This window comes from Euleptes europaea, chromosome 2, assembly GCF_029931775.1.
Source record: "Euleptes europaea isolate rEulEur1 chromosome 2, rEulEur1.hap1, whole genome shotgun sequence".
NCBI classification, from domain to species: domain Eukaryota; kingdom Metazoa; phylum Chordata; class Lepidosauria; order Squamata; family Sphaerodactylidae; genus Euleptes; species Euleptes europaea.
In genome coordinates this window covers 101,126,080-101,138,902 of record NC_079313.1, presented here as the reverse complement: position 1 = coordinate 101,138,902, position 12,823 = coordinate 101,126,080, and the positions used below count along the sequence as shown (strand labels likewise).

At 44.4% G+C, this 12,823-nt stretch overlaps 1 protein-coding gene across 2 annotated transcripts in view; it reads right to left on the bottom strand.

Annotated features, from left to right (window-relative positions):
• Positions 1-3,444: 3,444 nt before the first annotated feature.
• PPP1R12B (protein phosphatase 1 regulatory subunit 12B) overlaps positions 3,445-12,823 on the bottom strand; it is a 144,591-nt gene continuing 135,212 nt past the window's right edge. For both annotated transcript variants that reach the window (XM_056845088.1, XM_056845093.1), the window contains one exon: positions 3,445-4,157. In XM_056845088.1, the coding sequence (XP_056701066.1) occupies positions 4,071-4,157 (87 nt within the window). In that variant the 3' untranslated portion in view covers positions 3,445-4,070. The remainder of the gene's footprint in view (positions 4,158-12,823) is intronic.

The following is a 12,823-nucleotide window of genomic DNA, read 5'->3' as shown; positions in this document are numbered from 1 at the left end:
AGATAAAGGTTGGCAAATTGACTTCCTCTCTGCTACCTATGATCATACATTAAGCTTATTCTTAGCCTGGGAATTTACTTGAGGCAACATTTGGCCACAGTGACAATACACTTTATCCTGAACCTTTCACACCATCCCGTTCTTCAGACAGAAACAGACCTGATTTTCCTGTAATATAAAGCAAATGGTAGTCTCCTGTCTACCCAAGCACAGCTATAGCTAGTCTTATCATTCCTTGTGACTCCATGGGAATGAGAGCTTTAATTGCTAATGAACAGCCACACCGATGGTGGGGGTTTACCTATATCAACCTAAGGAGGAAGTTATAAAGTATTACTATGCTGTCAAGGTTTCTATATGGCTGACCTCAAAGAAGCCAAGTCAAGCCCATATGGACAGAAAACCATCAACCAATCTGGTGTTATCTGACAGAACGCAGCACACTCATAACACTTCCATTCTTACAGGTATGCCATTCAACAACTGGCTGAAACACATCTAGACTTGTCCACGAATCCTCTATTTACAGCAAACCAATACAGATAGGATGAGAGCTGCTACTACCCTGTACTTGGTCGACTGTCATTAGACACAGCTGAGGCCACTTCGAAAACATACTTGCTCTTGCAGCTTATACCTCTATTGTTCATTTGACAATGCTTTCCGCTAACTGCTCAGCCTTTATTCACTATCACAGCTGCACATCCTTTATTTCTAAAATACATCGTAACCCCTCTTAATGCAAGTCAGCCACAAAACATCAGCTCTTGAGACTTCTTTAGACAAGCTTCTCTCTGTTGAGTTCTTTCTGCAGGCCTCCAACTTCACCTGAAAACTTTGCTTTGACCAACAATTCTGCCCCTTAAAGTTTACGATTTGTGGGCAACGAAGCCAATCCTATTTCTTCCTTACTCTGAGTGAGGCTTCTTAAGTAAAAAAAAAAGTTGCACAGAAACTTCAGCTTTGCTTTGGAAGAGGTTTATAAGACCTTATGTATGCATCAAGCTTGTGATGTACATCTTAGCTATGAACGCTTTTAAGAGTAAGAAAGCAGTACAGCAGAGGGCGCTACTGAGGAGTTTGTAGAAAACCTTCCCAGTGCCCATAGCTTGAATGCCCATAGAGCACACTCAGATGAAGCTTTCAATATTTTCTCTATACAATCTGCGATTTGTGCAGAGAACATTCTAGCATACTCCATAATCATACCATTATATAAAATCCCTCTGAACACTAACATTTACCAATATTAAGCCATCATTATCCAGTAACAGTGATTTTGCATCTCTGAATTTTCTTAGTTAAAAAACAGAAGTAAATCTGCCTGTGAGAGAGCAAACTTCATCAGGAAAGTTTGCTCCAACATTTAAAATCTATATTAAAATCATTGTTTATTTTAATGCTGGGATAAAAGCGGGTTCTCAAGAGATTTACTTGGGAAAACCCCAGATATTTTACCAAAGGAGACAAAGCCAAGTATTGAACAAGGAAAATTGTATCAGAATGCATGCCCTGCAGTCCAGAAGGTCAAAGTGCATGACAACTGCTCTCAATGACCCCCTGGGATAGTCAGATGCCATTCTTTCTCTGGCACCAAGGAAGTACTTTGGCTAGTCAAATGGATTAATTTGTTCACACAGTTTCCAACCTAGACAGGATGCAAGTTTATATATTGGATACTAACTTTAAAAGTTTTTACCATCTTTCATGCTTCCTAAATCTTATATGAGCTAGTATAGTTTTTCCATTAAGGTCATACAGATGAAACTGTAAATGGTTTAATTGTATTCCAGTAGTAATTGACTACAGCAGAATATAGATCACCACTACAGAATGGATTATAACTGACTGTTTATGACAAAGTCTAAACAGGATCAGTAGAAATTCCTTGCCAGATAATGAGCTAGCATGCCGGAGACTTGAAAAGTATAACTCACAGAGAGGTCAGGGCATACATTAGCCCCTAACTCTATAAAGACAAGTACTAGTTCCTGGGTTATCTAGGTCTGGGTCAAAAGGTGGAAAGTAAGGCAAGCATCAAGAACTCTAAACATATAAAAAGGTAAATTTACAAGAGCAATGGATAACACCAGTAGAAGTATAAGGAACTGCACAATGTAACTGACCCATCCAAAAACCTGAATGTGTGTTCTTCAAAGAGAATTTGAAGGCAAGGCTCATAAGGCCTATGGTTTGCTAAAAAACTCAAGTTTGCTTTCTTTCTGTTCTAAATTGGTATGGCAAAATGTTCATACTAGAATTTGAAACCAAAGGGCAGAAGCAACTACATTGGCCAATCCAGAGATGGGAGTGACTGGCTCTTAAGAGAATTATTTGCAATTCTATTCAGTTGATGCCAATACACACATCTGGATAGGGAACATCCAAAGATGATGTAAGCCAACCATACTTTTGTATAGAAGGTGATCCATAGTACAACAACTATAGTTGGAGAACAGCTTGCCCCGTTGAGCACAGCTAGGAGTATCCTATACTGACATAACTCACTTGAAATCTAGTAGTGAGTGGCTAGTCTCAGTCCCAAAGGTTCTTTTCTAAGCAATGGTGAGAAAGTCATACCAAAACTAAGGTTTCTGAAGTGCAGGCATAAATAACTTCATAAAAACAATAGCATGCCTTGGAAGAGGAAGGACACAAGGGAAAAGAAGCAACCCACTGAACAAGATGACATGCTATTGACCAGGAATCTTACTAGGATCTGCAGGTAAAAGCATGTTCCTAAGGGCTGTAGTAGACAAGAAAACGTGGCATATGAAATGGTCATATTCTAGGAATTCATGACAGTCAACTCATTCATTTACAGTAGGCATAGAAAACAGGGTTTGAGCCACACACATCCTGCTGGTAACTTCCTTACTAGATATAAAACATGAATGAGTTTACATAACAGGAAAAGTATGATTGCAGTACCAAACTTGCAGCATGTTCAAGTCTTTCCATCAGGACTGAGGGCCATCGCTTCTCACAGTGATGAGTACCTCGATTCAGTCTCTCCACATCTCCTGCTTTAAACTCCCCAAACACATTTATAGTTTCAACTGATTTTACCATCCATTGAAAATTTACCATCATTATGCAGCACATTTGACCAGATACTGAAAGGGCTTTTTCATGCAATGTTATAAATTTTAAAAAAGAGTGCACTGTTTTGCTAATAAAGGTGAGTTGGCGTCCTGTGAATATGTACTGCCTGCATGGATAATTCACAGAACTGGGAACTTGTTAAACCATTTCTGCTGGTAAGTAGCTTTTCATTAGAATCATGGGGGCAAAATATTAGCCGAAGAAGGCGGAGGCTAAAAAATTGTCTTATTAAACTGCCAGAAGAGGCTATTATAGAATGAAACAATAGAAAGCATCATGAGGTGGGCTGCAAAGGTGAAGAAAAACTAAGGGAGAGGAACCACTGATTTAGATCCCAAAGTTAAGTTAGATTTAAAATCTTACATTAAATAAGTCAGTCAGCTACTGAAACACATGGAGAACCTGGATCTCCAAGCCAAGTAACTGTTGTCATAGTCTCTCAGAAAAAATAAGTCACTGTGGCATTCACAGCATTGCAGACTCCCAAATTCCAGAAAGGAAACTAAACACATCTTCAAGACAATTCTCAGTCTCATTCCCTATACTTTACTCCACCACCTTAAGACATGTTGGATCAACACAATATAGTCATTTCTATATAACTTATTACAGTAGATGCTTCTTTCCATTGGGTTATGGTGGACGGAAATAGGGCTTACAGCAGATTGGTAGGGTAGCTCAGAGGAAACTAACCAATTCTTTGTCCCTTTGAATGATGGGATTATTTCAATGTTCTAAAAATATTAAAATTGGTGGCTGGATATGGTGTGCATTTAGGGGCCAAAGGACAAACACTGTGCAATATGAGAAAGCCCAGCAAGGTGCAAGGTAGTGGAGGGCGTGGCTGACTGATCCATCTCTGAAATTCCAGATGTTCTTTCAACTGGAGGATCAGAAGCAAATGGGTGGGGTTGGCAGTTTATGCACAGACGTCTTCTCTTTACGTTCATCCTCTGCTCAGTGCACTATTTTGAGAGTTTGCTGATGACTCGGATGAGGGCTCCATTTTCGTCTTTCAGCCGCTGATTGTCTGATTTCAGATCTGTCAAAACCTGTTCAGACAGAATGTGAGTGTTAATTATTTAAACCTAGATTGCCCTCAGATTCTTCACGTAGTTAATGGTTGTTCTTTGCAGCCACAGTGGTGGAGAGGCATATAGCCACCTAGTATTCTCCCCCCCCTCACCCACACAAAATCTCTTAAACAGGTGCAGTATAGTCCCCATAAATCAAGCCAACTGCATTCTACCCTCAAGAGGCAAAACAGAATCAACGCTTTAGTCCTTAGGTATGGAGGACAGCATCTACTCAAGTGAGCATGTTAAGTTACTTCACACACTGATTAACATTAGTAAACCGAGGAAAATACAACTACAAATGGTTCTGGGCGTGATTAAGGCTCAGAGAATGTTGGTAATGTAACACAGTTTGAGGGGCCCCTTTGCTTTTCCTCAGGTTAGGAAATGCAGTTAATTCATAGCACTGTGTCTTAAAATGCATGAAAGAATCTAGTGCAAGAGAGATCAGGGCACATTATATAACTCCAGAACACTTAAAGCAGTTTCATACAAAATCCATAATGTGTAGTTACTGATGACAAACCAATCTGGTTGTAGAAGACTTGTGTTGCACAGTGTGCATATGTATGACACAAACAAAGTAATGTAGAGACATTTTGCTCACAATTATTACTGCTCAAACTCACCCTTCCAATGCCTCAAAGAAACACATACACACATCCCACCAATGGCCTAGAATGTGATACTTCATATAAAGTATCCCTCCATATAATCGGTTGTTAGAAAGCATTCTTTAGGCAAAGTCCTCAAATACCTTCCATTAAAATCGTCACCAGTATTATCATTTTGAAGGAATTCCCTTGTTAACAAACAAACAATTCCCTAACAAGACACACACTTCCTTTTAATTTAATATGTTTATATGAATGGCAGACTACACAAGCAAGAAGGGTTAATACTGGATGCCTGGAAATGCCAAGAAATTCTGAGTCACAGGACGCTCAAGAATGATCTATTTTGATCTAGGAGAGAAGCTTGAGATTATTACGCCTTTAGTAACATGGGTAATATGCAGTACGCAGTTGTGGTAAGAGCTTGCTTTCCAGACCCCCAAGCATTTTGCCAGCCACATCAAGCTCCCAGGAATTTCTAAAGATTGGCTTCTGTTGAAAGAAGTGACCAGGTGCCTATGTGATGAAGCATACTGGAATGATGCCTACAAAAGTCCAAAGCCACAGGCCCTAAGGAGAGACCAGCTATCAGTGCTTGCAATATAAAACCACTGAGGGACACTTCAAACATGACATGTCTACCTGTGGGGAGGAAATGTGTAGATTTTTATACGTACAGCTGTGTCCTTAGAAACTCTACCGGCAGGAAGAAGGGATAGTGTGTAATGTGGCCAATGGTGCATGTCATACTTCCCTCCTGGAGATGTGAAGAATAAGAAAAGATGACCCAGAAAGGGGTTTTTTTGAGAAGGGGGGTAATGTTCTTTTCCCAGAAATTTTTTTGGAAGACCACCCTGTGACGTACTATCTTTTTGGGAATGAGTAACATGTTTTTAGACAAGATGCTACTCATTCAAAACATATAATAGGAAGGTTTGCATGCAAGACAACCTACAGCATTAGAGAATAATTTCTCTATATACCAAAGTCATGTACAACACTCAAATCCAAGATGCGTTCCCTGCATACAGAAGGTGCTGTATCTTTATGAAAGGAACAGACAGAGCATTCTTTGCTTGTGTGTTGCTGCCAGCCTTCCTCAGGTGACTCTGATCTAGCTTGATGGAGATAGAAGCCAGGACCTGCCACCCTATGGTCAACCCTTGCAGCTCTCTCTTCAGACTTGGAAAAAGCAGTTTGTTGCCCTGCCTTTTGCTGGAATATTTCCAAGCATTTGGTGAAATATGAATGTTAATATACTACAAGTGGGAACTCACAAGGACTTGCAGGAGGCATTTCACTTCCCCTTCCCCTACTATTTTCTCTTCCCCTTTCCTGAAAGTCCCCATAGGCTCTCCACTTTTCCTGCTTCCTTCTCTCCTTCCCACTCAACAGCTTACCTACATTTATTTGCATCTCTTTCAGCATTTCCTCCCCCTGCCCCGGCAACGTCTACCAAAATTGTGGCCCAGTTGTGTGGTGCTGGTTACTGGGACAGGCCCACTTGCACCGTAGGGAATCCCCTCAAGGACTTGTGGGAGGGCACCTCTCCCCTGTATTCTCCTCCACACATTATTTCCTCTTTCTGCCCTCCTAGCAACCCCCATATCCTCTCCCCTTTCCCTGCCTTATTCTCTCCTTGTTAGCCATTCACCAACCTATCTTTTATCCTCATCCCATGCTCAGCTGTGTGGATTATTTATTTACTTCATTTATACTCCACCTTTCTCCACAGTGGGGACCAAAGCAGCTTACATTATTCTCCTTTTTATCTGTACAACAACCCTGTGAGGTAGGTTAAGCTGAAAGTATCTGGCTGGTCCAAAATCACCCAGTGAGCTCCCACAAGATGATGGGGCTTTGAACCTGGGTCTTTCAGACCCTACTCTGAAACTCTAACCACTGCAGCGCACTGGCTTTCGTAGGGTAGATGCTGTTGAACAGTAGCAAGCAGCCAAGCCTACTTGAGTCATGCAAGTCAGGTGGTAACAGGTCACCCAGAGTTGCTTCCAGGGCTGTCAATGTCTAGATGGGAACTGGAGATCTCCCAGAATTACAACTGAACTCCAGATGACAGAGATCTGTCCCACTGGAGAAAATAACTGCTTTGGAAGGTGAACTCTATTCGGCTGAGCCCTCCTCGGACTCCACCACAAAATCTCCAGAAATTTCCCAACCTGGAGCTAGCAACCCTAGCCAGCCCTGGCCCTAAGGTACCCTCCCTCAAAGGCCAATGAATGTAAGTATCCTCAGATCTGGTCAACTTCACTATTAGTATATAGATAATGTGCATATCAAACTACTGAAAGTTCAATGCTTTCAGTGTTTATCTTGATATGCAAACATGTAAATGAGTGAAACTATTTCTGTCCAAGTAATACTTTGCTTACTACAAAATTTGTTTTCTGTTTTGAATGTTTATTTTTTCCTATCTCTCAAATATAAAAACTACGATACAGGTGTTAAGATAGCACAGGGAAGAACCATTTTTAGTTTTCTCTCTTTAGTATTGGATGTATTTGAAATTTTGTTTGTAGTAAAATGTAGCCTTGTTACTCACCGAGAGGGCTCTTTCTGCTCTGAAGAAGAAGGGCATCTTGGAGCTCGGGTTTTCCCGCCCTTTGCTCGGGGAGGCAGGACCAAAATCTCGCTTCCTGTCTCCTTGGCGGGAAAGCCTCGACTTCCACTTTCTTAAGGAGCTGAAGCTATAGACAGGAGCAATAACTAGAAAAATAACTAGAATAAACATTGATAAACCGGAACCAAGAAACTGGTATGGAATACGACTAACATGTAAACAACAAAGTGTTGAAAACAGTGAAGTAACTAGATAGAATAGTAGGTCTACTTAGTTGTGAAGAAGAACTTCAGAACATTAGTCAGATAGGATAAGGAAGGAGCATTAGCCCTTCTGACCCGGATAGTGAAACCCAAGCAAATATACAGATGCAGCTTAGGCCATATCGTTAGCCGAAATTTATTGGGTGGGGCAAGATGCCCTTCTTCTTCAGAGCGGAAAGAGCCCTCTTGGTGAGTAACAAGGCTACATTCCCGCTCTGAGAAGAAAGGGCATCTTGGAGCTCGGGATGTCCAAGAGCTGTATACTATTCGGGTGGGTTTTAACTATTTTAATCTTCTTCGACCACGTGCTGTAGCACTCTCCGGCCGAACGCCGCCTCCGCGGAGGCGAAGGTATCAATGCGGTAGTGGTGGATAAATGTGGACACACTGGACCAAGTGGCCGCCCTACATATTTCTTCCATGGAGGCCTGATGACTCATGGCTGCAGTGGTTGCAGCGCTGTGGACAGAGTGAGCTGTGATGCCTGACGGGATAGGAACTTTACTAGCCAGGTATGCTTCAGATATACAGCGTTTGATCGCCCGGCTTAGGGAAGGTCGAGACAATCGCCTACCCCGGTTAGGGGTAGATACGGAAATAAAAAGAGAGTCCAATACTCTGAAGGGGGCTGTTCTTCTGATATAGATTTTTATAGCTCTACGAACATCTAAGGTGTGCCAGACTTTTTCTTTAGAATTAGCAGGATTAGGACAAAAAGACGGCAGTAGAATTTCTTGTTGACGATGAAAGGTGGTATTGACCTTGGGGATGAAGGTGGGATCGAGGCGTAAAACGACCTTGTCCTGTTGAATGATGCAGAGCTCTTTCCTAATGGAGAGTGCCCCTAATTCAGAAATCCTTCTAGATGACATGACGGCGATGAGAAAGATGGTCTTCATGCCCAGGAATTGTAATGGAATATCCTGTAGAGGTTCGAAAGGCTTCTTAGTCAATGCTCTTAGGACCAGATTCAACCGCCAAGAGGGAAACCGATGGATGGGAGGTGGATGCAGTTGAGAAACGCCTTTGAGAAAGGCTTTCACTTGTGGATGAGATGCCAATTGATGGGAACCACAGTGGCAATGACGGAGACTTGCTTTCTCAAGGTAGCCTCTCTTAGATTTTGACGAACACCATCTTGCAGAAAGGCGAGAAGGGAGGAGAGATTCACGTTTAGTGGATCTACATCCTTCCTACGACACCATCTGGTGAAGGTCTTCCAGGTGTACTCGTATATCCTTCTAGTTGAAGGATGCCTGGTTTCAAGAATGGTGGAAATGACTTCTGGACCTAGACCTAGTAGAGTCAGTCTATGCCTTTCAATGTCCACACGTTGAGTTTGAACCAGGCCGGATCGGGGTGGACTAGAGGACCCTGCTGGAGTAGATTTGGTAGGAGCGGTATACGCCATGGTCTCTGAGTTGACATATGAATTAGATCCGAGAACCAGGGTCTTCGTGGCCAGTCCGGAGCGATCAGAATCACCGTGGCCCCTTCGGATCTATCTTCCTGATTACTCTTGGGAGGACAGAGAGAGGAGGAAAGGCATACAGCGTTCCTCTGGGCCAGGGGGATAGGAGGGCATCCGTCTGTTCCGCCCGAGGGTGGTAAAATCTGGAATAAAATCTGGGTAGCTGGTGGTTCAGATCCGAGGCAAAAAGGTCCACCAGGAGGGGATTGAATCTTTGGTTCACCATCTGAAAGGCTTGAGAGGAAAGGGACCATTCTCCCTCGTCTATGGAACAACGACTTAGCCAGTCGGCCTAAATGTTCTGAACACCTTGGATATGCTCGGCCTGAATGTGTAGATGTCTTTCCGCCCAACTGAAAATTCTTTTGGCATCCTGATGCATTGTGGAAGATCTGGATCCTCCCTGTTTGTTCAGGTGAGCTTTCGTTGCGACATTGTCAGTCCTGACAAGAATATTCTGGCCTTGAACTAGAGGTTGAAAATGTTGGAGTGCCAAAAGGACTGCTTGTAGCTCTAGAATATTTATGTGCATGTTTTGTTCTGTTGTATTCCAGACTCCTTGAGCTGTTTCGTCTCCTAGGGTTGCTCCCCAACCCGATAGGGAGGCATCTGTGAAGAGCTGTAGCGGGTCTGGTAAAATGAACTTCTTTCCCTTGCGTAAATTGGCGGTAAGGATCCACCAATGGAGACTCTGCCTGACCTGATGGGTCAGCGGAATTAGTTTGTTCTTCTTCTTGGCTATGGCCTGTTGGTGTGGCTTTAGCAACCATTGTAGGGGACGAGAGTGAAAACGGGCCCAGGGTACTGCTACAATGCTGGATATCATTGAACCCTGCAAGCTCGCTAGAGAAAGAAGTAGGGATTTTCGAGACTTGGCAATCTGCATGGCTTTGCTTGAGATCTTTAGAACTTTGTCCTCTGGAAGGTAAATTGTGTCAACAGCCATGTCGATGATGATGCCTAGATGTTGGATGTTCTGAGAAGGCATCATCTGACTTTTGGTGAAGTTCACTATGAACCCATGGTCTTCGAGTAATTGAACGACCCTTTTGGTGTGGGAACGCGATGTCCCCTCTGACGGGGCACATATGAGCAGGTCATCGAGATACGGATGGATTTGGATAGCCTCTCGACGAAGCTCTGCAATCAGAGTGACTAACACTTTGGTAAATACTCGCGGAGCAGGACCAAGACCGAAGGGGAGGGCCTTGAACTGCAGATGTGTCTGTCCGTAGGCGAACCTCAGAAAACGTCGATGCTGAAGAGAGATGGGGATGTGCATGTAGGCTTCCTTGAGATCTATGGAGGTCATGAAGGAACCGTGCTTGAGAGCTTGAATAATTGATAGAAGCGCTTCGTGGGTATGAACCGACTGATAAACTTCAGATCGAGGATGGCCCTCCAGTCTCCCGTCTTCTTCGGGACTGTGAAAAATGTGGAATACACTCCCGTGAATCGTTCTGCTGGGGGTACTGCTTCTACTGCACCGATGTTACAAGATGGTTGATGGCCTCCATAGTTCTCAAGTGCTTGGTCTGAGAAGTCGATAATGGGGAAGGAATGAAGAGGTCTGGTGGTAGGGTTCTGAATTCTATTGAGTAGCCGTGTTGTACAATTTGTAGAACCCAGACGTCCGTCTGGGATCCCTCCCACTGAGAATGGAAGGTTTGAAGTCTTCCGCCCACAGGAACATCCATGGTGTCATTGTTTGGCAGCTTTCTGGAACTTGTCCCCTTTGTCTCTGAAGTGGTTCTGCTGAAAGGGGCGATTGTAACGACCTTGCCTTCTAAATTGTTGTCTGTTATTGGACCAGGAAGAGAAAGGTCTCCTCTGATCCTGCCTGAACCGAGACAGGGTATGGGAGGATCGAAAGGAATGAGAGAAACCTTTTGATTCCTTTTTTGATGACTTGGGCATCATGCGCTTTTTATCCTTGGTCTCAGCCAGCATCTTATCTAAGCGCTCTCCAAAGAGTTTACCTGCTTGGAGTGGATAGGCCAAAAGACCAGACTTTGTCTTGGTCTCTACCTGCCAAGATCTAAGCCAGAGAGCCCTGCGAATAGCTGCGTTAGAGGACATGGATCTGGCTGAGAAAGACAAGGCATCAAGAGAGGCGTCAGCTAAAAAGGAAGATGCTTTGATTAGCCTAGCCATGCCATCAGATATCCATTTGTCTGATTCCCCCACTAGTTGGGAAATCTTCTTAGCCCAAGCTTTGGACGCCCTGGAAATAATGGCAGCAGATGCGGTAGCCTGGATAGTAAGAGCAGAGGACTCATGAACTTTTCAAGTGAGAAATTTCATTTTACGATCAAGTTGATCCTTGATCACTGTGCCACCCTCCACAGATAAACCATCCGGTGCCTGAAGAGATGCAACAGGAGCATCCACAGCGGGTAGGCTGAGGAGTTCCATTACAGGAGGAGTCATTTCATAAAGCCTCTTAATAGACCCAGAGAACTGCCTATTCTGGGTAGGTTTGTCCCACTCAGCCTTGATAAGTTTAACAAAATAACTTGGAAGTGGGACTCTTTTAACCTGGGAAGCCCCTTGGGGAAAATAATCCCTAGTACCCACAGGCCAAGATTCAGATTGAGGATTGTCAGGCTTAGAGTCTGCCTCTTGATTCAGCTCTAAGGCAATTAAAGCCTTGGAAAGTAAGGCCTGATAGTCATCATGGGAGAAAAGATGGGGCTGATCTTCTCCTTGATTCTTGGGGTCCTCAGCCTCAGAATCATACTCGCCTTCCTCTAAGTCTGCAGCCTCTGAAGGCGAATAAAGCGAGGCATCCTCTCTGATTGCGTGGGTGTAGTTACAAGGGGCTCTAAGAGCTACCTTTCTAGACAAAGCCCAATTACAGTCAGGATTGCTGCAAGGGGAAAGAGAAGGAGACTCCTCTCTAATCCCTCTGGGAGATCTTAAGGGAGATCTGGCCCGGGTTTCCCTGTGAGGAACTGAGACCTTAGATAGTGCAGAACGTTTTGATTCCCTCCTTTCCAACACCCTCTCAATGGCAGCCTCCAGGTCGTCCAAAGAAAAAATTCCCCCCGTTGCCGGAGCCCCAGGCGTGGGTACGTTACCATCCGACGGTCCCTGGGGCTGCCGTGAACTGACAGGGGCCGGCTTCTCAATCGCCCGAGAGGTGGATGGAAGGTCGGCAGAATCGGCCGCCAGGACACCCGAGCAAAGCTTTGGGTCCTTAGGCCGTCTGGTATTCCTCTTAGGAGAGCCGCCCGCTTCCTTCCTCTTTCGCTTGCCGGCTGTGGAAGAGGCTGAGGTGGCAGCCTTAGCGGCAGCGGCGGCAGCTTTAGCAGTGGCGGTTTTGGTGGCGGCGGCGTTCTGAGCGACGGCCGCACCTATGGGCTTCCCAGCCCCCGATGGACTGCCCGGGCAGCCACCGGAGGACTCCAGCTGAGGACCCAGGGAGGGATCGTAGTCCTCCACTGAGAGCAAGTTGTCCTCTCTGGGGGCTGAGGCTGTTGCAGCGGGTTCGGCCGCCATTTTGTGGGGCCGGGGTAGAGCCGCAAGAAGAGAGAAGAAAAAAGGGAACAGTAAGAATTTTTTTTGATAGTATAGTATAGTATAGAATAGTAGTAAACAAGAAGACGTCCTACAGAGATAATTTACAGAGGTCTGCAAAGAGCGAGCTCTCCCCAGCGAGGCAGGACTGAAAGTGGAAGTCGAGGCTTTCCCGCCAAGGAGACAGGAAGCGAGAT